General features: G+C 45.9%; 1 protein-coding gene across 1 annotated transcript in view; it reads left to right on the top strand.

Annotated features, from left to right (window-relative positions):
• CEP85L (centrosomal protein 85L) overlaps positions 1–23,641 on the top strand; it is an 89,181-nt gene that overhangs the window by 10,481 nt on the left and 55,059 nt on the right. Inside the window, exon 2 of the mRNA XM_088522254.1 lies at positions 376–528. Within this exon, the coding sequence (XP_088378380.1) occupies positions 376–528 (153 nt within the window). The remainder of the gene's footprint in view (positions 1–375; positions 529–23,641) is intronic.

Raw genomic sequence — 23,641 nt, 5'->3', positions numbered from 1 at the left:
ATGTGTAGTTTGAAATGAGTGTGTTTTTATTCTAACAGCAAAGTCTTAACTGGTTTCTGTTCCCAAAACTCCTCTGTGTGGAGTTGTGTGCTTCCAAAGCAGAATTGCTCTTAAGATAGGAAATATGTGATAAAGAAATTAGTAAAATTAGTACAGGAACAGTTTAAGGTTCGTGTTTTTAAATAATAAAATGTAAATGGTGGCTAAACTTCCACCTAAGAAGTGGATTCTGCCTAGAAACTCTAAACCGTAGGCGCAGAGTCTGACTCAGAGCTGAGTGAGGAACCAGAGCGGAGTTTTTGCCGTGATCAGTATTTTGTTGCTGCCTCCCGCAGTGCATCAGTCATGACCGACTTGTGGCTTCCCTCTGTGCAGGCTCGGATCCGTGTCCCGTGGGATGGTTACCTGGCGCTGACGCCCTGTGGCAGCCGCCGAGCGGCCCCGGCAAGGAGCCCGGCAGGAGGCTCAGCGTGGCCTCCGACAGCGGCGACACCGGCATCGGCACCTCCTGCTCGGACAGCGTGGAAGGTGAGCGGCATCGCTAAGTCTGTCGGGCCCCCCAGAATGACTGAAGGTGTGTGTCCAAAAATACCCGTGCCCTTCTGCAGCTGCTAGGGGCATGCAGTGAAATGTGCAGTTGTTATATTTCCCCAGTGGTCCCAAGCCGTTGCTTTGGTGGGGGACAATTAACTTTCCTCTGCATGGGTTGTGTTCATTAACTTGCATCTCTGCCTCATCTCTGCCCTGTGCTGGTGGTGTTGTATCCATTGGCAATCACTGTGTGGAGAAGTAAGGGCTGTTACTAGACCTCTTGGTAAACAATTGGGAAAAGGTAGCAGAACTTTGAAGGGAGTTGAGGAAAGGACAGGGCTTTCTGGTGTTTGTTGCATGTGTCAGCAGCGAGAGCTTGCTTACTCACAGGCCCGCACTGAAAGTGGGGGGTGTTCTCATTCCTTAGCCACTTCTGCTGAGAAATATGTGTATGTTTCATTGCATGGATTTTGGCTGATAGTCAAGGATCTATGATGTAAGTAAACAGTATCTGAGGTTTGGTAAAACTCTGATTAAAGTCACGATTGCTTAAAGTTGTGCTTGTCAGGGAAGGATATGGCCCTTGTGGTAGCAGTGTGTCCATAAGATTGCCATCCTCCCTGTAGCTAGCAGTATTTATACTTAATGAGAGGGAGACAAGGCAGTAAAAAGCCTCCAAATTGTCTTCCTCTCCCAGCCTAACTGCCTGATAATATTTTTCAAGAGTTAAGGCTATGAAAGTGGGACTCCAGTAGGCTTTGCTCCAGGGCTTTTCTGTATTTGGTGATTTTTGCAAAAAGAACCCTGGGTAGCTGCAGTGAGGAAGAACGCGGATTTGTAAAAAGCAGATTAAGGGACCCTGAATCCATGTAAGAGACGGAAGCATGTACAGAAAGCCCAAGCGTTCCCTGGGATCAGTGCGAATCTGTGAGAGTTAAGTCTGTTAGACCGCTCTGCACATTTGGGAAGCGTTTTGACCCTGTCACCTCTGGCACTGGAAAGTACCTCTGGGGGAGAGTCCTCCCAGCTTTCCTGGGTTTGCTTTCATTTTTAAACCTTCACTAACTCTGGCAAAATAAAGGTTTTATTCAAATTCTTTGTCAAATTGAAATGTTATATTATTATTCAGTGGGGAAGTCTTATAACTATTTTTAGGGATATAGTACAGAATAAAGCGCTCTCATGGACACAACACGTATATTAATAAGCTGACCCACCAAAGTATTGTAGAATAATGTTTTAGGATGCAGCATTTGAATGAAAACAGAACTTTTTTTTTCTTGAGGGCTTCCCCATTTGAGGAGTGGGAGGAAGGAGAGGGAATGAAATAGCACCTCTTCATTAGATGCCCCTATGACTGAAAAGGAGAGCAGAACAACTGTTAACAGCAGTAACTCTGAAATGTGCTTGTTACTCAGGTGTTGCCAGTTAACTAATAGTGCTCTCTATTTGCAGGCTTTTGATAGAGTGTTCTTACAAGCAGCTTTTGAAGTTCCTCACCAGATAATAAAAAAGAGGGAAAAATTGCAGCATCTTGTACGCTAATTTTGTGCATCTGGGAGTACTTTGGCTATAATGAGCAATGTTACTGTGCCCTTAATCTCATCAGTTTCCCGCTGCTGTGTTTGAACAACTTACAACACCAGAAAGGAAAACATTAAAGAACAGAACGGAGGGAAGCATAAATGCAAAACAGAGTGTATGGCAGATTTAGAAACTCAGTGCACATACAATTTTAGCACAAAGTGCTGCTGCCTAAGACACCTAGTTGGCTGCATCTCTCAAGCCTTCCTCCTTTCCTCTCCTTGCCCTCCCTGAAGGAAAAAACCTGTTGGGATTTCCATGGGGTTGACAGGTCGGACCTGCAGTTGCAGACTTGCTGCTGGCCACCGGCTCTCAGTGAGAGCCTGCGGCAGGAGCCCCTGGGGTTTTGCAGAGAGGAATTTTTTTCACAAGTCAGCAAATGATTGCAAGCTCTAGCAATGCTCCGAGGGTGGAACGTAGCCTTGCTGCTTCCTGTCGTCTGAGCTCGCGGAAAATGGAAAGTGGAGTTTCAAGGTTAGCATTAACCTCTTGTAACATTATAAATTGCAGCTTAGTTCAGTTGTGCTGGTGGGTAGTTACCAGTAAGTACATTGATGTGCGATGTGGAGCTCAAATCCATTTTAAGTCTGTTTTCACCAGTTCCTTTAAATCCTTCTCCCACCACATACTTCATCTTGAGTGTTTGCTCTCTGAAGTTACAGTAGTGCCAGGTCGCTTCTGTGCTGAGCTAAAACTGCTGTGATTGGGAGGGGAGATGGGTTTGGACAAAGCCAGTAAGAGGAGTCTCCTGCATTAAAAGGTGTTTCAGTGGCTGCCTGACTGCTTTGTGCAAAGGCAGGGCAGGAACGCGGGGAAGCGCCGCTGAAGCTGCGTGATGGTGGCGAGAGCTGGAGCAGGAAGGAGCCGCCCAGGAGGGAAACTCGGAAAGCCTAAAAGGTGGAGAGTTGGTTTGAGTAGAATAGACCTTGCACTGCCAGTCCAGTGTGTCCTTAATGTGAGGATTCATGTTTTACCTTTGTGTGAAGCTCTTAATGTGTTTGGTTTGTTCCCTCTTTCTTAGTGGAAAACGTGGAGTTTGGAAAACATTGACAGTTACAGGATCTTGCATCTTGTCTTCATGCAACTTGGAAGTTTTTCACATTTGAAAGTTTTCAACTTTTGAATGAAAGTTTTCAAATGAAGCAGATTTCTGAAAATACCTACATTCTTTTGATATAGGAAATGACAAACTTGTGAATTATGACTCTTGTACTCTTCTGATCACTTAGCGTACCTTCCAGATGAAAGTGCTTCTTTTAACCTTTTAAATATGTATTTTGTCCAAAAAAAAAGTGTGGTACATGGAGGGTGTACCGCATGCTCATGGAAGACAGCAGGGCTCCCTGTGCTCCTTGCTGCTTGCAGCTGTGATGGCCGCCTGCCCCGCTGTTCCTGATGTGCCATTGGCCTAAGAAGATTGAAGTCTATGATTTGAAGCATTTTTCAGGCTCTCTTTTTGTTTTTCAGGCAGTTAATCTGTGAATCCAGAGCTCACTGGAAATAAAATGGGCTGCAAATTTCACCAAAGCAGCGTCTGGTTCCGACCTTACGGACGTGAGGGGGATGACCTGGGTGCTGGTGTGGCCGGGCAGAGGGCCCGGGACTCCGGCAGGCCGAGACACTTTGCTCTGGCAGCTAAACGTGGTGTGCTGTGGAGAGATCCGTATCAGCTGTATCCTCTGCTCTTCTAGTGAATGTGGTTCGTGGCCTGCTGGTTCTGCTTGCAAGGGAACAGGCACGGGAGCTTGCGGAGCGCCGGGCTGTTCTGGACAAGAGCAAGACCCGATGCAGAAGGCAGACCTGTCACTCTGTGCGGGGGATCTGCTTTCCTCCACTTGGCTTTAACTTTTTAAATTAAGCCCTGCATAAATGCTGGTTGAAGGCAGTTGAGTAGGCCTGCCCTTTTTCACTTCGCAGTCTGAATAAACGTGGTCTGTTAACAGTTCAAGACATTGTTCCTTATGTTATTTATAGGGGTTGCCTTTGGGAGAGGAATTTGACTAGTGATGGGCTTGATGCAGTGTTTTTGATATATTGTTGTGTTCTGCATAGATGTGACTCCTCTGGAATATCTAAATGTTAGAGGAGGAAATCATTTTAATGTTAGGAGGCCCACAGGAGTCTCCTGTCTCTGGTTTTGAGCTAAATTTGCTACCTTTCAAACTTATTAAAATCTAATTAGTTCCATTTAATTGCAGTGTTTCTTGCTACACCAGGGAACATGGTGTAGCCAGCGAGGAGGTTATTTCACTTTGCTATTTCAAGCCTTGCTCCTGCAGCAGCTCCTCTGTGTAGTAAGGGCAGCGGGCGCGTGTGTGGGCCGGGTGCTGCCGACTTGTGCCGTCCCTTTCCGTGCAAGTTGGGAAGATGCAGGAGCACGAGGATCTTGGCTCCTGGGAGCCGGCAAGCGTCTGTTCTTGCTCAGTCCTCTGGGTTGGTAACTTCGGAACATGCTAAACTTTCAGAAAAATCCCTGTGAGAATATTTATGCCCATTAAACTTGGCGGATTTTGCCCTCAGCTAACATTAGTGCCTGATTTTTTAAAATAACCACTTGTGTTTGTCCTAACTGGAAATAACTCAATGAAAATAAAATGTGCTTGCTCAGGAGATGGCAGTATTTAGTGTTATATATGCAAAAAATTATGTCTGTCATATGTACACTTGGGCAGCTCTTTGAGCAAAGCAAATGTGGTTCAGCTGGTGAATAAATACAAGGGTGTGTGAAAAGTTAATTCGCTAAATATGGGCACAGAGCACATGTTGAGATGGAAATTGATTGTGCCCTTGGAAAAGCTGACTTTAATGTGGCCTTCAGACACTTGAAATCGTCTTAAATAATTGCATTACAACTGAAAATGTGGCGTGTGATGATCAAAGTGCTGGCAGAGCCATGAGTCCAGCCGCAGCCGTGCAGCTGTCGGACAAGAGGGCTCTGGCTCCGAATCCGTGCGGATTAAGCGTCCTCGTTTCGGAGGGGGGAGCTGGTGTCCCCTCCCTGCTCCCCTGCCCCATGATAGTGAAGTCCTGTTTCAGAGGAAGGAAATAAAGTGGGATTTTTTTCTCCTAAGGATGTCCTTCCTTCCTGCCTCCCCAGTCTTTCTCAGACAGTTTTCTCTTTACAGTTAAGAAGAGAATGATTTATTCGTATATTCAGTGCAGCTTTGACTACTAAGGATGGTTCTCAAAAGCTGTATTGGGGTCAGTCTTAAAGCAGCACACAGTTCCTGGGTAGGTAGTCACCTGAAATACTGGTTTAGAGAAGTAATGCTGGCCAAGGACGAGTCTAGGGCAGTTGCTTGTAATAAGTCCAGTAAAGTGGCTTTAGAGCTGACCCAAGGGGGGTCACACCAAGATTGTCCGTGTTTAGGTTTCAGGCATTACGAGGCCCACGCTTGGCGAGCATGGTAGGTCTGACCAAAAATGTCGTGATGGGTTTTGCACGTGTCCCTGTTGCTGGTGCATCAAGGAGTGCTTCGTTCAGCACTTCTGGAGCAAAGCAGGAATGAGATTAGAGATCAGTTCCAGAGAAGTGCAGGAGAGGAAGACTTTGAGCCTTAAACAACCTCTGTGTGCGTGTGAAATCTGGAGGCACACTCTGCTGCTACACAGGCTCCAGTGTGTATATTTAAATGAAGCCAAGCAGCGTTTGCAGCTTTGTGCAGAAAGACAAATCCCCCGGCTCCCTCTTAATCCGCGCGGCCTGGCTGAGGCGCTGGGATTAGCGAGGGAGGCAGCGGCACCGGGGGCGGCCGGGCCCTGCTGAGCCGGGAGCTCCCGCTGCCGCCTCCCTTCTGCCCGCGTGCCCGGGGCGCCCGGGCAGGGGTAGATCCTTGCACCTCCACCTCCTTCCGCGGGGCTTTTTATTCATGCCAGGGCCCTATTCAGAAGCTCTGTTGCTGGGTTCAGTGATTAAGCAGAGATAATACTCTTATTCTTTGTATTTTTTAAATGAAGTTAGTGTGTTTAGCATCAGCATTTATTTTAGCTGTGATTTCAATGCAGTGATGATGATTTGTGGAAACACCTCTGAAATAGAATGTAAAAAAACTCACTAAAGTAATTTTCAGAGCCTCCCGATTCTCTGTGCTCAGTCAGAGGGACTTTCTAGATGGATTTCAGCAGTAGTGAGGACGGGAGTGAGCAGGAATGCCATGCATGGAGCATCCTTGTGTGAAGCCTGTTTGCTGCCTTGATTTCCCTTCCTTCTTCACCAGCTTCCTTCAGGTCAGGAGAGGGGTGTGCAAGAGAGGAATGTGCGTGCCAAGGGTGAGCAGCTCCCAGCGCTTTAGGTGGAGTGAGGAATGGGTGGAAGGTGGAATGGGTTGGAAGGAGGGAGAAGGAAGGAGTCCCCCACACTGAAACTCTCATCAGAGTTGCATCCTTTCACTTTGTAGTAGTGTCTCCAAAATGATGGTTGTAACAGCGGGTCTGTGAGCTTAGGGGCAGGATAGGTGCAGATCCCTAGCTTTTATATGTTGACTTCCTTTGAGAACTGTGACTAAGAATCTGTTTTGTTTTTAAAGCAGGTATTACCACAGTATCTTTCTTTTGACCATGTTATATGTTTTTATAGAATCAAATTTAAAAGTTTTTTTTTGTGTGTTTGTCCCCAGTGCAAAGATGGTAAAAAAAATGTTTTTTTTTTTTTTTTATTTCTATCATTGCCACAGAGAGGGAACAACTCTTCATTCTGCCAAGTTTCTTCTAAATGTGCCTTGGCTAATATACTTTCACATTATATCAAGCCATCAATAGTCTTTTCATTATAGCCTTCCCAGCCCCTCATTTCTCCAGGCATTGTGCTGAAAGGCTGCATACACGTTTGTTCCTGGTTTGTTCAGACTGGCGAGATCACTAGGATGTGTCATTTAGGATGAGCAGAGTTTGCAATGATCCTAGGAAGAGAGCAGTTTGATAGCCCGTAAGGAATTGTCAATCTAGACGGACAGTCTTGGTTTTGAGTCACTTCTGTCCAAGATATGAGATGTAGTGAGATATTCTTTATTGTTTTTTCCTTTCGATGTAGATAATGGTTTTCATGAGTATTGTAGACTGAGAAAGCGTGCAGTAAACAAAGTGTCATCTTCCCGCTGTGAAAAGGACGTTGCAGATACGACTGCAGTCCCCTGGATGCTGTGATATTAAGCAGCTTCTCTGCTCCAGAGTATTTATGCTGCTGTGGATTTTCAAAGGCCCTGGAGCTGATGGTTGCGTTCCCACACCGCTGTGTTGTTTGTAGCCTCACCTTGTAGAAGCTGGAAGGTGTCAGCCCGTTCCAAGGCCTCACGGTGCAGACTGAGCGCACGACCGTGCAGCTTCGCTTCGGGTCTGGAGAGGGCGAGTGCTGTCCTGCTCCGGTCACGAACCGATTGCGGTCACCCCTCAGCTCTGACAGTGCGGCCAACAGGAAGGCGATGCTTCCCAGTTTAAAGTGCTTCTGTATTTTCAGCTAGAATACAGAAATGTAAAAGTACTGTCAGTTCTGTGTCATTAATTCATTGTAAATTGGAAGTATTTGATACTGAACTGTTGGAGAAAATTGACTTTCCATTGGTACATTGGTATAAGTGGATTGAATTTGGAATCTCCATATGAGGAAGAACTTCTTTCCTGTGAGGGTGACAGAGCCCTGGAACAGGCTGCCCAGAGAGGCTGTGGAGTCTCCTTCTCTGGAGATCTTCCAAACCCACCTGAATGCCACCCTATGCCACGTGCTCTGGGTGTCCCTGCTGGAGCAGGGGGGTTGGACTAGATGATCTCTAGGGGTCCCTTCCAACCTTAACCATTGTGTGCTATGTTGGTCTGATAGTTCATGATTTTACCTTTTTTATTTGTTTGTTTGTTTTTCCCCAGCAGTAACTTTGTTTTTTTGTTATTCAAAATCTATTTGTGTTTAAAGAGGAATCTATGAATGCGTCAGGAAAACGGAGACTATACTCCCAAGTGGATATTCCTGAATTTGAAATTTAGCTTTAAAGCTGTGTACAAAAGATAATGGAAATGCTATGTTAAAGCTAGCAGTAGTGGAGGGGAGGAAGAAGTCAGTACGTAGTCTGTGGACTCATCTTCTATATAGAAAATGTAGAGATGAACCCTTCTGGTCCACCTTTTTTGCTTAACTATGTATGGTTCATTAAGATAAGCCAGGTAGCACAAAGTGACCTGCTTTGAGCATCAGCAGTTGGTGCGTGGGCTCAAAACTCTGTTGGATTTTTTGTTTCAGTTGTGATTTTGTTGTTGTTGCTCTGTGGGTAAGACCTGGCCAGTATCAGTAGTGTTCAAAGCCCTTAAAGGGTGGTGGGGAGCGGGGAGCAGCAAAAAACTGCAAGTTCCGTGTTGCCTCCAGACAGGGGGATGCCCAGGGAAGTCTGGCAATGATTAACCTTTGGATTTGGGATGAGGGTTGGGGCCCTTGGCCCTTTCTCCCTGTTTTGCTTCAGAGAAGCTCATCTTGGCTCTGTAACTTTCCTCCGAAAGAGCCAGGGAATGGTGCTGCGGACACAAGCATCCCACTATGCTTGAGGCTTGATCCAGGTGCTAAGAAAGCGTAAGTCTGTATTTTATTTTATTTTTCTTTGTGTCTTGATGGCTTAGCAGTGTTGCTGGAAAAAAAAGTTTAATCTTTGAAAAAGCAAATCTGAATACTTATTTCAGTAGTAAGTCTTCCATGGGACCTCTGAACCTCTCAGTTTTCTGCCAGTGAAGTTTCTTCTATTTTCCTTAACATGTGGCTTCAGGTCAGGTGTCTCTGTGTGGGTAGAGCTCCTCTGCTTGCCCTTGCCCACTGTGAAATCTGCTTGCAACGTGGGGGTTCATGTCCATTCTGGGCAGCAGAAGAGACTCTGGCCCCTGCAAGAGAAAACTTCGTTTCTTATTTATTTATTTATTGTAAACAACCCACAAGCAAAAATCAGTTCTGCTCTCAAATCCTTAGATGTTCCCCCCACCTCCTCCCAAACTGTTATCCACGTCCTCTGTGATCAAGTGGCCACATGTGAGATTCGTAGTTTAGTTTAGCACCCTCTATTGATAATCTGCCTCTTAAAGTACATACTTGCCTCTTGACCACTTCAACATTATTGGAGAGGAAAAGGCTTCTATTAAAGGTGATTTTCCACTCCAATGTTATGCTTTTGCACTGCAGTTTTCTGTGTAATCGGTTGAAAATCTTACATATCATTTTGCCTATGAAAACAAATAGAACTTACGTAATGCATAGCTCTTTAGTGAATGCCCAGGGTTTCTTTTTCTGCAGGAAAGCACTTGGAGGCAGCCCTGCCCAGAAACATTAGCTGTGCGGAGCTGAGGGCTGACGAGTGCGTGTGCCTGCGCGTTGCTTCTGCTTCTGACCCGGGCAACTAATGGACATTTGGAAAACGGGAAAAAAAAACAAGATGGTGGGGAGGGAGGAATTTAGATGTTTATGTAAGAATAAAATTACATACTTTATAGAGGGGGAGAAAAAGACTGGGAGAAAATGTGTTGCTGTTGTTTTGCCTTCTACTGCACAGAGTTTGTTTCTAGACAGCATTAGAGCTGTGCAGCGTTTTGTAGGTTTCTTTTAGTAAGAATGAGAAACCAAATAATGCTTGTTTCCATATAGGTGATGTGTTAGCATATCATATGATAGCATAGGTTTGTTTGTATGTTTGTTTGCTTTTCTTTGAATCTTGTGAGGAATTACTATGTGTTTTTTTAAATTTTTTTTTTTTAAAAGTGTGATACTGTTATGCTGGCAGGACTGAGACCACAGACTCTCCTAAGGGTCTGATTCTGTTTCAGTCAGTTTCAGTCTGTTTCAGAGTTCATGAATAGGAACTGGAGTTTTCCTGTAAAGGGTACAGGAATAATCTTCTAATTTTAGATACATTTCCTTTTTGTTTTGTGTATGTCTAGTAATCTAGTGATGCTCAGGAATTGCACCCTCTCCTGTGCACTCTTCTCCCTGCTGCTCCTCCACTTAAGTCTTGAAATAGAAAAGCCAATAACAGTAAAACAGACCTGTTACACTTAATGGATTAGGTGCATGTGCACAACGTGGCTTTATTTAATTCTAGATGTGGATCTGTGAATCACAAGACAGAACATCCTGTACATGTTTCTTAAACCCTATAGACTGTGAGAAACTGTTAGTGACACATCCCTTTTGCATTAGGCTTTAGCCCATCACTGCCCAAGGCTGGAAATAGCTCGTATTGTCAAAAATAGAGTAGTCTTTTTAGTCTAACTTAAATGATGGCCTTTTTCATATAAAGTGACATTAGAGTTTCAGTCTCCCCTCTTAGGAGTTTTACTCCAGGAGCATGTATCAATTCCAGACAGGAATTGTATTTAATGTTTTAGTTTTGGCAGCAATAAACTTAACAATGGGCAAGTTTATTTTAGAGCTGTTTAATAAAACGAGTATGCTGATAAAAGATTGAAGAGTATAGCATGATGATACTTTTATTTAACTGGCGCCTGAAAGCACTACTCTTAAAATGTTCATTTGCTTACTACTGTGGCAAACGTACGTGTAATGCACGCACGCCACCGGTTTGTGCAGGTTTGACTTTCCTACCCTGAGAGTTAACTTGGATAGGCAGTGAACTGTACATTGGGGTCTGTAAACTCTGCAAGCTGCTGCCAAAGCCTCGGTGGTCTAAACTGTTATAGCTGTTTCCCAGCAGGGAGGAGAACTCGAATTTCAAATTTTACTTGCACCGTACGTTTGTTCTGTTGGTTGGGGCTGTTCGAGCAAGAAAAGCCGCCTTTTGACCAGCATAGACAAGGTGGAGAAGCCATCATGGATAGTAAAGGAAAAAAAAAGAAAAAAACCCTCCTGAGTAAAGCAGTAGCAGTGTTTGCTGAGGCTGCCTGGTTTGTTATCACTTTATGCTGTCGTGTAATCCAGCCGGCGGGGAGGCGGTCGTGGCCCGTCCGGAGGCCGCGTGCCCTGGGACGCGTGGCTGGCGCGCGGTCTCCTCCTGTCCCCTCCGCTCCGCTCTCCGGCCGGCCCCGGCCCCGGTCCCGGTCCCGGCGCGCGGCTCCGCGGCTCGAGCCGGCGCTGGCCCCCCACACCGCCACGGCGTCACTTGCCCTTCCTGGCTGCCGCGGCTGAACCGGCTGCTCCTCGGCGCGGCGAAAGGCCGCAGCGCTGGGGGGCCCTCGCGCACCCTCGAGGGACAGCGGTGGCCCAGTTCTCCCTGCTGATCTCTGCGTTTGCCAGTCCTCTTTGGGCTTAAACAGAGCAGACCTTGCTTTAGAGAGGTAGCGTTTCTGCTCTTAGGCTGTCTTCGTGACAGCGTTACGGTGCTGGAGCACTTTTTCAACCTTGTTTCTGTTGTAAAATGAGGTTTGCTCAGGAGAGTTGCCATGTTTTTCTTAATGTTGAGACTAACCTCAATGAGCGCCCTGCAGATGCAGGGTATATTTGGTCTACGGGGCAAATAGCAGGCGCTGCAGGTTCTGTGTTTGCCCATGGATTTCTGATTGCTTTTTAGATGGAATTTGAGAGAGGGTATTTTTGAAGGCACTGGGGAACATGAAAAATCCAAAGGTGTATAAATAGCTACTTCTGAAGTTTTTGGAGTTTAAGAGTTTGCAAAGAGATAGGAAAAATTTATTTACAGGTATCTATTTTATTCATGTATGTCATATACACATACATTTATATACAAATCTGCAGTTCTGGCAGGTATGTGTGTATATATGTATCTGCAGATCTGGCAGGCCACGTAGTCTAGAGTTAAAACAAGTGAATCTGTGCTCAGGAGCAGTTGTTGTTTCCACTGCTCCCAGGGAGCCCCGGGGGACCTTTAATTTACTGCAGAAGTTGAGAAACGTTAATTGACCTGTTACTCACTGGAGCAGGTGGCGTTTCAGCTGTTGGCGTGTGGGACTTGCTGGAGAGGAGAACGTGATGGGGCTCCGTGTTTCGTAATTCATCATCATCGAATTTTGGGAAGCCTGTTTTTGATTTCTGAGACCTACTGATATGTGATACTGGTGAAGTAGCTTTGCTTCTCTCACGTGCTTCTCTGGGTGACTCCATGAATATGTGCTGCATGAAAGAACTTGTGTGCATGTATATGCATAATGTGGTATATTATGTTATTTATTTATTTTTTCTCTAAGATCATTGGTCTACAAAAGCCAGTACACCAATTAAAAGCTAAAAATCAAACACAGAAGCACAGGATAATGAAGGTTGGGTTTTTTTTGTTAAGGAACTGCTCTTGCATTCAGTGTCTACAACTAAGTTATTGGCACGGTTTGGGTGTTTTCATTGATCTATCATTTCAAGATTGTACTCGTGCCTAAGCTGTCTGTGATGCCAGCCTGAGCTGTGAAAGGGAATTTAGCAGCAGTCAATTTTGGAAGCATTTTAGGGAACGTGGAGCACCATAGTTTTGATTCATGAGCAAATGCTTGTGTCAATTTCTCTTCTAAAGCTGAAGTGCGTTAATAACCTCCTCTCCCTTGAGCAGTGCTGTGAAGATCAGGACGTGGCTTCCAAAGCTGCTCCCCTGGACACAGGCTCCCGTTTCCCCTGGCTCGCTTGGACGGGGCTGGGAGCCGTTGCAATCTGCTCTGCCAGGGAGTTATTGGTGCTACTGGATAACACTGGGAAAACGCACCAGGCGCCATCTTGCACGGAATGGCTCTCTGCGTGTCTCTGGGGTGAAAGAAGATTTAATTATTAATATCATTAAAAGAGATGAAACTATCTGGGGCGGGGGTCGTGGTATTTGTCGTGGGTAGCTGGTCTAGAGCCTCAGGGCTGGTGGTTACAGAGCTGCCATCTCACTTCATTTCCCTGGTCCTGTTAGCATTCTGCCTTCTCCCATGCCATCGTTTTATGATGCGCTTTGTTCCCTGTTGGCTTTGATCAAAAAGTAAGGTGTGAAATTGGATCTAGCTTTTTAAGAGAGTTCTATTTTTAATTTTTGGAACATAGCGTGCTAGTAATACCAGCACAGAGGTGTTCTCTAATAGATTAGGGAGCAGGAAAAAAGCAGTTTTTTATCGTTTTGTGTGGGTCAGAGCACTACTAACGTGCTTGGATACCATAGTAACGAGTACTATAAATACCCAGATAGATGAGCCAGCAACTGGAAATAAAATTATAAACACCAAATTCTTTCCATTATCAAAGGCAGTAATTGAAACATTCCCAAGTCTCCCACCTCTGTCTCCACAGGCCCAACTGTGCGCATCAGAAAACAAAATAGACCTGCAAACCCTCCAGCTTCTAGTTTTCAAGAGGAGAGTGAGGGAGGCGATTGCTCACCAGACTCTCTGTAAAGGGCATGCAGCCCTCTTCGTTCCTGGCCCAAGGTGGCTGCTCTTTGTCACCAGGGACTCCCCCTACCCTGCCTCCCTATAGCAAGTTGTGCCCAGGAGACTGGGTGCCTTTGCAGGCAGCAGCACTTCTCTTAATTTTGCAATTCTTCATGCTGGCTGTAACATCTGAGTTTTGCTCAGTAGTGTCAGGATGCAGCAGGTTCTCCAGGGACAGTGTGGGTCTCAACCCAGTGTCCCATTTAGGTGCAAGATAACCCATACTCTATGGAGGTGAGATGCCAGACTGATTTTTAGAATAATTATGGGCAAAATCTAAAGCTTATAAAAAGATGATTTTATTGTTGTTGTTAAAAATACCTTTTTTAAAAAATATATTATTATTTTTATCTTGATGGACTACAAAAGTAGTCTGGAGTATGCGAGCTGGAGAGTGGCTGCAGTTCTCTCCTGAAGTGGATCAAATCTTTTTTTAATTGGAGACTGTTTGTGTCACTTGGTGCTGGGGGGTGATGGAGTGTTAGGCAGCTGTTGGGCTCCACGTTGGGGAAGGTGGGTTTGGCAGGCGAAGTGATGCCCGATGCGTGAATTGGCCAAGCTGCTTTTGGTCCTGCAGGATGAGAAACATTCCCTTGAAGTAAGGCTTCCATTGTGATGATGACTTATGTTTTGTTGCTCTTGTAATTGGTAGATGTCTCATTTTTGTTTAATTAGCGTAGTAATTTATAGAAATTTCTAAAATGTACGGCAACATTTAGGATGTTGGACTCATATTTCCTCTCTGGCATAGACGAGGTTGGGGGAAGCCATCAAAATCGTTGTGTGTGTGTGTATAATAACCACCGAAGGTGATGGAGAAGCAACAAACAAACTTTGCTCTTTCAGAGGAGTAACTGTGGCACTAAATATTTTGGCTTGGAAAAACTGGGAGAGCCAGGATAAAAGACCATGCTGTGCATTGTATTGCTCTCTTCTAGTTTGAGATATATATATAGAGAGATAGATCAAATGTATCTGTCTATATCTTGGCTTTAGGTATGATTTAGAACTCAAACGAGATTCCTCAGCTAGTCCTTTCAAAGGAGGCAAATAGATTATCAGAATAGCTCCAAGAAGATGATGTGCAGGTACCGATCGCAAGAAGCTGCTGTTACACGGCCATAGCTACGCATGGGCAAAGCACCGGCAGGTACAAAGCTGCCCGTGGGATCTGCATGTCTCCTGGATCCTGGAAAAGTGTACATGACTGTTACTTGGATGATAGCATGTACGAGGTTTTTCTAAAAATGTCTTCCATGGATGCTTTGATGATAGGACTGTTCTTCCTGTTATGTCTGTGTTCTCAACTGACTCCTCCTGGTTTTGTCTTGGTTTTGTTTTCTCTTTTGGTTTTGTTTCCTACAGCGCAGGAAGAATGCTGTGTCCAGCTCTAACTATAGCCTGTGAATTAAGGTGGTTAATTTTCCAGCTGTTGTTGATGTTTGCTGCAACAAGCAGCCGTCCTGGTGAGAAGAGCCCAGTTCTGCCCTCCAAGCAGGTGGGCGCAGATGAGGGGCGGGCAGGGGCTGCTCGCCAGAATCACAGAGATGCGGAGCCCTCTCATGTGCCTGGTGCTCCCAGTGTCGCGGCTCTGTTTAATTCGAGGCGTTAAATGCGTTAGTATCAAAAGAAAAAACTGAAAAATAGCTATAACTACTCTTGCAACTTTATCTGTTTGGCTAAAACTTGTTATTCAATTTTAAAGCAGGCTCTGGAATACTGTGATGGTGCCAGCAAGATGCTTTAGAGGAAAAGCTGCAGGAAAACTCATTTAAAAAAAAATCTGTTTTTATTTTCTGTATATGCACATATACATTATATGATCAGTTTTGTAAGGTGGGTTTCAGTATTTTTCTCCTATCTTCTTTTTGCTACTCTTGTATTCAGAAACATTTCTATTAGTAGGAATGTCTAATGTTTTTGGCTGCTACTGGGTGACCCTGAGAATTCCAGGGTGCGTGCGTGTGTTTTTGTTTTGATTTTGTTTTTCCTATTTAATTCCTTTTTTGTTGTGCTTAAGTTGGCAGTTTAAAGCATGTATGATACACCAGGGTATTCAGTATTGCCCAGTTTAGAGAGTGGTGGTGGGAAACGGGTAGGGCTTGTTATGAGTGATAGCTGGGGGGGTTATTTTGAGACTTTGCCTCCTGTTCCTAATCTGGGAAATGAGAATAATGTTGCCTAATTGTTAGCATATAAAAAGCGACCTAATTTTCAGGATGCAGAGCTCTGCTGAAATCCAATATAAGGTTAATCCTCTGTGAGCTGGATTCCAGGGGTGACCTGCAGGTGCAGTGTCTGCTGGAGACTTGAGGCTTTTCCGTCTCCAAAGAATAGGAGAGAATCGTGTATGGTAAGTGAATGCAAAATTGCAAAGCTAGGAGTTCAGAAGTCAGGAAAGACAGAAGTAGATTTATTTCTGCTCTTTGAAGTATTAATTTTATGGATTTATTTTTTTAATGTACATACCTTTCTTTAAGTAATTACTTACACCATGACTGCCCTGTCCTCGGCAGACCTGTCCCAACTGGCTGCAGGTTACTATTCACACGTTATCCCATTACCCTTTGGGGATCCGCGCTGCGAGGAGCGAGGCTATCTGCAGGAGCAGAATTTCTCTTGGGGCAGGAGCCCAGTTTTGGGGATATAGGGGCACGGTGTGCGGCCCTGGGAGGAGTTCACGTTTGGTGAACAAAGCACTTGCTCTAAGCGCTCACCAGCAGCACGGGCCGTGCGTGGGGCCGGGCAATGCCGCGAGCAGAGGATGGGCAGAGGGAAGCTGGGAGGGCGCCCGCCGCGCGGGAGGCTCGCGAGCGGGTTTGGGGAATGGGCCTGGGGCGGGAGGCGGGTGGGCAGAGTGGAGACACGTCTTTGTCGCCTCCATGCTCGCATTGCCTGGCAAAATGCTGGGAGCTGCTGCTTGTCCTGGTGCCTCGTGAGCCGAGGGAAGGGATGCACTGCCTAGTGGTGAGGCGAGCGGGTGCCGGCCACCCGAACGTGACTGCTTAAACTGAGCCCTCAGCTTAGTAAGAGCAGGGGTTAGGCTTTCAGAAACGGAGCTTCATCTCAAAAACACAGCCAGGAACCCCAGGCCCGCTGCGAGCTGGAAGCGAGATCAAGGCTGCTTGTCATCAAGTGTAAATGCTGCTTTTGGCTGTGCTTTGGCTGCTGCTATGGATGAAACGTGGGGGCTTGGTGTGCCCGAGCTGGGAGCAGAGGCTGCAGCTGCGTGGAGCGGCCCCAGCATCGCCTTGAGTGTCTCCTTCATTGCTCCTGTGCCTCCCTTTCCTCCTGTGTCTCGGGAGACCCCTCAGGTGCCAAAAGGCACCACTTTAGCTAATACGGGAGTTTTTTGGAGAGTGCTTCAACTGGAACTAAAGAAAATGCCAGGAGAGCTGAGTATCTGGCAGCTGTTGAAGTGGATGTGTGGCGTGGGTGTTTGGCAGATTTGGAAAGTAAAGAGGATGCAGATGTTGTCACATCCAGAGCCTCTTCTTTTCTTCCCTTTAGCCACTGCTTTTAATGCAAGTTCCTAGGGGGATATTTGCTTTCTGCATGTCTCAGCTCCAAAGTGCTTGTTGTTGAGGAAACTGGAATTGGAAGCTGAGAACAACCTTCATAAGAAGGCAAGGGCAACTTTAAATAATAAAGAGAGGGGGGAGAACATCCCCTTGTGACAATATAAGTTTTCACTTGGTGTTTCATTTCGGCAAATGAAGTTATTGATTACATGACTACTCTTCTGAAATATTGCTTTATCTTCTTATCTGGGGGAGGGAAATGGAACTCGTTAATCTAAAAATCGTCCTGCTTAGTTATGTAACTGTTACTTAAAAATAACTTCAGATTACTGAAGAAGAAAGATTAGATGTTAGGAGATAGAGAGATAACGCCAGTTGCTCCGCTTCAGCCCTGCAGCACGGAGCATCTCCATTTGATGCCTCACCTTCTTTCCCCTGCCCCGGTAGGCAGCTGCCTGTGGCGTGCTCGTGCCCTTCCTGTGACGTGGCCCGCGGCAGCAGCGGTGCCTCGCGGTGCCCGTGCGTGCCGGTTACTGCTGGGGAGGGTCAGGGTTGGCTTGGGAAAGGGTCCTGGAGAAGGTGCGCAGCCGTGCCTTGTTCCGGAGGGCACGACCGCACTTGGCTGTGGACGTGGGATCCTCCTGAGGCTGAGGAGGTGAAGCGCAGGGATTAGGAGGTCCAGAGGGCTTTCTGCTGAGGCCATGTCATCTCTTAAGGCCTAGAACATGTTCAGTTTTCCCTTCTTATCTGAGGAGGTTGTGTGTAGTCCAGGTTAGGCTTTGCCTCCCTACGTGTGTGTATGTCTGATGAAGTAATCCCGCCTTCCTTTTGGGTGGCTATAGCTAGCCTGCATCCATGGTGGTTGCTTGTAACTCGTTTCCAGTGACTACTAGGGAGCTATAAACTTGGTCTTGGACTTGCCTGCTATTTTCTTTAGACTCGCTAATGAGTTTTGTTGTTCAGTAGCAGTAGAACAAAAGGCCATTTTATTTAAGTGCTTTCATCATCCATCTGAACGAATCTGTGTCTTCCCATTCCTCTGTGACAGCAACTCAGCTAATTGAAGGTAATGAGGAAAACAAAACAGAGCCTCAAAACAGCTGACTGCTATAATTCTTTCTTTCTGCTGAATAATCTTCTCCCCAAATGACGTGTTTCACCCGCTGCTTTTTGAACTGTGTGGTGTTGAGTTAAAGCTGTCCTTGTCCCGACACGTGTCTCCCTTTGGGCAGCAGCCTTCCTGCTGTCTGCAGGGCTCATCCCGTTGCTCTGTGGAACCCTCTTCTCTAGATGGGAGTCCTGTGAACCCGCTAATCTGAGAGCTGGCCCGGCAGGAGGGAGTTACTAGATGTGCTAGGAGATGCCTCTCTTTTGGGCTCATGGACTTCCCAGCTCAGTATTGTTAGCCTAATATCTGCTGAGCAAATTGTCGCTTGCCAAGAATCTTAGCAGGCAGTTCTACTTTCTGTTCTACTTTCTGTCAAGACTTAAAATATCCATTACTTCTTTCTTTTTTCCTTCGCGAGTTTATATGCTTAGTGTCAGTTAAAACCTCAGTTTTCTCACTCTGAATCCCCAAAAGTCTGTTGATCCGTTCATGTGTGCATCGTCTTTTTGTTTGGGTGGCTTTTATTTCGTTTTTCCCCCTGTGAAACATTCTGTCACATCCTCTTGGTACTGGTTTTCTGGAGGGAGCTGCTGCAAGGAATAAGATATCGTTAGGATTTTTGTATAGGTCTACTTGGTAACAGACACTGTGAAGTTGTTGTTGAGACTTAATGCTAACTTTGCTAAACAGCTACCTTAAAGGAACAAATTCATAAGCAGAATGTGAAATGCTTTGCCTGATATCTTCTTGCACAAATAATCTGCTGGATATTTCAGGGTGGGTGTATAGGGGGAGGAGTGGTTTGAATTACAGGTTGTTCTACCAAGGGTCCTCTCAGTTCGCTTGAGATCAAGTTGAGCTTTACTGCAATGCAGCCTTGTAGGATATCACCACTTTCTACTGTACGTGTCTCTTGGTGGCTGTTCAGCTGAGAACGTGTAATCTTTAGCAGAGCAGATGTAGTGTATCCCTCATGTGCTTCCTTCTGGCACTGATCCTGGCGTGATGCTCCCATATGTGATCCTGTGGGAGGATGCTCACGTTGCCTCGCCTCTCATCTAGCTTCCATGACCGTGTTGGGAATTTTGATTCCTGAAAGAGCCACTGGAAATGCAGCAATTTATTCCTAGTGCTAAAACGAGCTAGTACGAATATGCTGTCCCTCTGTGTGGTCCCCTGTATCCCTTATGGGCTTGTCCTTGTGGCTGGAATCTTTCTTAGTGCTTGCCAAGACTGCCCTCTCGCTGTGTGCAGGGTGGAAGCCTCCAGCGGGGCACAGGGATCGGGACAGCACTTTTTAGATAAATCCAGGCTGGTGAGGGCCTGCTTTGTCCCGATGAAACTTGCCAAAGAGCAGATGTCTGGAAGAGCGTTTCAGCACCAGCAGAGCTCCGTGTCCTGCTCCTGCAGCAGAGGTGAAGCAGCTTTGCTGGAGCGTGTGTCCTGCCTGCACTGGGCTGGGGAGGATGGGTCCAGCCTGCTGAAGCAGGGCAGCCTCTGTGGGGAAGCTAAGGCAGGACTTGCAGAGGAGGAAATACAGGGAAATGCAGCTAATTTGCTTTCCCTTAATGGGAAGGGGTAGCTAAGCAGTTAGTACCTTCAGTTGTACAGAAGTGGTGCAAATGAGTGAGATGTGGCAAGCGTCAATAACTGTAGAGGAGGAACACGGTGAATGTGGTAGCAAACAACCAGTCCCTGATAAATTAGAAGGGTCTTATTTGGCAGGGTTGGGACATGTTTCTGTTAAAAGTGTTTTCTGTGCATGATAGTCCCTTTGTTTGTGAGCCTGTCAGGAAGTTGTTCCCACTTGCTGGAACCTGGTGTTCCCTCTGTGTTTCCTTCCTAGGTCAAGCGTCCGCTGCGCTTACACCTCTGTGCACAGCTTTAATTTTGCCAGCACTGTTTGCCACTCTGTTTACTGAAAATGCTTTCAATGCCTCCCATGTGTGAGTGTTTTTGCTTGTTTGTTTTGTAGGTTTGTTGATTCCTTTCCCCGTCCTCCCGGCAGTAACACACTGCTCGGGGCAGTGGCTTTTGCAGTGCTGCATCATGCATCTTTCCCTGTGAGGATGCTTTTTGCAGGCAGGCCAGGACTGTGAAGGGAAGTAATAAAAGCAGCAAAACTGCATAGGATGCAAAAAAAAGTAAAAAGAAAAATCTGTTTCAGCTGCAACCTGTTCGGGTCTTATTTGCAGTAGTTCTGGTTTCTGCTGTTTGTGAACTAAGGAGCTTTCTGAAAGACTCTCATTCTTGAAAATAAGCTTTTAGTCACAGCCTGTTTTTTTTTTTTTGGTGTGTGACACAGTGGATTACAGAAAGTATTGCAGGATTCAGTCTCAAATAAGGTAGAAGGTTTCACACTGATTTTGCCATCTGCTTCTTGTGTAGAGAACAAATCAAGTTCAGTAACTATAGCAGAAATTCAGGCTCTCATATATAACTTGTTACACAACTAAGAGTTTTCTCCTGTGCTTGTAGTACTTCCATTTCAGCCTTCTGTGGTGTGTGCTTATATTTATTTATTCTTTGGAAGAGCCTTTTTTGCAGACATATCTGCCATTCACTAACCTCTTATATTTTGATGGGGTAAATTTGAAGCATTATAAAGAGAACTTGTTGAGAGAGGGGTGAAGATGTGTAGATGTGAAAAGGTATTCCAGTGCATCCCAAAAAGACCTTTGCTTCCAGAAGGTAAGTCAGTCTCTTCAGTGCTTCTTGTTAGGGTTGGCCGTCAGCATGTCCAGTTTGCCCTGGCTCGCTTGCAAAGAGATGATCTATCATATGAGGAAGGACTGAGCGAGCTGGGCCTGTTTAGCCTAGAGATGAGAAGATTGAGATCTGATCAATAAGTACCTGAGAGGAAGATGTGAAGAGGATGGGGCCAAACTCTTATTGATGGTGTCCAATGACAGGACAAGGGGTAACAGGTATAAATTAAAACACAGGAAGTTCCATCTCCATGGGAGGAAGAACAACGTCACTGTGCAGGTGACTGAGCCCTGGAACAGGCCGCCCAGAGGGGTTGTGGAATCTCCTTCTCTGGAGACCTTCCAAACTAACCTGGATGCCACCCTGTGGCTCTAGGTGTCCCTGCTGGAGCAGGGGGGTTGGACTAGATGATCTCCAAAGGTCCCTTCCAACCCCAGCCTTCCTGTGAGGCTGTGACTTCCCCTGTTGTTTGCAGTTCGGTTGGTAAGAATAAATTGGAGTGACTTTTCCAGAGTGGGGTAATTTATGTTGATGTGGGGGACAGTGCAGGAAGAGAAGGTCAGCTGTGTTTAATGCTGCTGTTTTCCTCCATGGTCAGGGCTTTCTAATTATAGGCAGGATAAAATGTCAGGCTTCAAAGTCCTTCATGCAAGGAAGGTTCTCTGTTTCCAGTGGCGCTAGTGCGCATGCCTCCCATAAACACATATATCGTGTGCATTCGGGGTCGTATTTGGAGGGAGCAGTTGGGCAACTGTATCAGCTGGTTGCCCTGCTGTTGTTTGATAATGGAAGCCCTGGCGGTGAGGAGGGAATTGCTGCCTCGCGAGGCACGTGGCTCCTGGCCGGGCAGGGTGCTGCTCACGCCACGCGTCTGGCTGCTCCTGATGGCAGCAGTGCCGGCTGCTGTGAGCGGGCCCCGCGCAGAGCCCGCCGCGGCGCAGCAGGGAAGGGGCTTGAGCAGCCAGCCAGGGTGTGGGGGGTCCGGCCTGAAAAACAGCTTCAGAGATGGCACCTAGAGATACAGGATAAGCATGGTTGGCCCCACTGATTTGAGTTTGTTTTTTCAAATGGGAAAATATAAATGAGTAGGAAGAGTAGAGTAACCCTCTGTTGGAGAATTCCTTTCTTATTTTTTTCCCCCATCAGAATAGAGCTTCTGTTAATGTTAGCTCCCATTTAAATGAGATTTCTGCAATTAGCATTTCAGTAAGGCCAAAATTGAGCCTGCCTTTTAACTTCTGTGTCAGATGTGTTATACTTCTGAACTATTTCATTGCTCCACAAGATTGTAATGAAGTCATATGAAAAGCTCTTTGTGTCTTTTTCCACCCGCTGGCACTATGCGGTAAAACCTTGTAGCATGTTTTTAAAGTAACTTCTCCAATTTTTATATATGTGGTTTAGGAAGTATTGGATTAACCATTAAAAGGGAATGTCTATTGCAGAAGTGTTCTAGGAAGCTTTTTTTTTTTTTTTTTGGCAGTGGTGGGGGCAAAAACAGGATATCACCTTCCCTCCCTCACTCCTCTTTTTTTTTTTCCTTTTTTTTTTTTTTCCCTCCCCTTTTCTCTCTGCAGTTTACACTAACAAGAACAGCCTTAAGCACTGAAAGACTTTTGAGACACACAGGCCATGTTTATGAATGGGTATAAATGAGAGTGCTTTTAATCCCTAGTAGCCATTTGCTTACCCTTGACCTTTTGGAGGAGGAAAAACTGCTTTTTGGGTAAAATCCTCTCTGGCAGGATTTGCCTAGATGGAACTTATGCCCATGGCTAGAGAAATAATGCATTTTAAGAACTTCGCAATGTTTCTGGGTTCTCTCTTATTTTCAGCGAGATTTTTGGGTTTGAGGCTCTGCGCTGTGAGGAGAAGCTGCGGGACAGGCCTGGCTCTGGCCTGCAGCCCTGGCAGACTGGGGCAGTCCCGTTAGGAGAAGTGTGAATTTTCTCAAATGTTTCAGTGAGCATCTATGGAAAGTTAATTATGGCTAGTTAAAATGAAAATTGCCAAGTTTTCATTTTGGAGCAAATTATCAGATAATTTGAAGTTGGATGGTTGGTATATTCCAAGTTGGTGTATAAAGTTGGTATAGTCCAAGTCTACTTCATAGGACAGTTAAGAATTTGGAAGTAACTGAAGAAGTTTTAGTAGAAGAAGGAGAGAGAAAAGAAAAAGCCCAGCATATATGAACAGTTCTACCTGTGGGTACTGTGATGCAAATAAATGAGGGAGATCATTTGCTTCTAATTATTGTTGGCTTTCCAGTTTAAGCTAGTGCGTGGGTGCCATTGCGTTGTCATTTCAGACTAAAACGTTACGCTACTATTTTAATTTTCTTGCACATAGGTGCATGCGGGATTTCTCTTGCCTTTCGCTTGCAGATGTGGCAGTTGCAGAGATCTGCACAGCCCATAACGCAGGTCCCCACAGTTGATAGTCTGTCCATCATCAGCACCGTATGAGCAACCCTTGAACCGTTGATGTGCACCAGGCAGGTATGGCAGGTGGGAGTGTTAGTGTGTGATCGGCCACGAGTGTCTGGTAAGCAGGCGTTAGTCAGTGTGCAGGAAAGTGTTTGTTATCCTCTGGGATGTAACGCTGGCTAGGGAGCAGGAACACGTGTGCTGGCAGTTGGGACGTCTTTGTTTTGGGGTGCAACTAAAGAAACACTGCCCTTTCTAAAAGCTGCACCAGTGGGAGCTTTCTCCTTGCGCCTGTCTGTAGGACAGTATCTTGTGTGTATTGCTCTACGTGAAATACATTCTTGAAAGGGATGCCTGGATGAGACGGTGTTGCAGCCTTGCCCACTTCCCGCCTCCAGCGGCGGCCGGTCGTGGCTCCAGAGCAGCTGCCGGCCTTG

The sequence above is a fragment of the Tinamus guttatus genome, unplaced genomic scaffold (genome assembly GCF_059628265.1).
Source record: "Tinamus guttatus ecotype Peru unplaced genomic scaffold, ASM5962826v1 Tinamus_guttatus_pri_ptg000010l, whole genome shotgun sequence".
NCBI classification, from domain to species: Eukaryota; Metazoa; Chordata; class Aves; order Tinamiformes; family Tinamidae; genus Tinamus; species Tinamus guttatus.
Note: the sequence above shows the minus strand (reverse complement) of the source record. Positions and strands in the feature narration are given on the sequence as shown.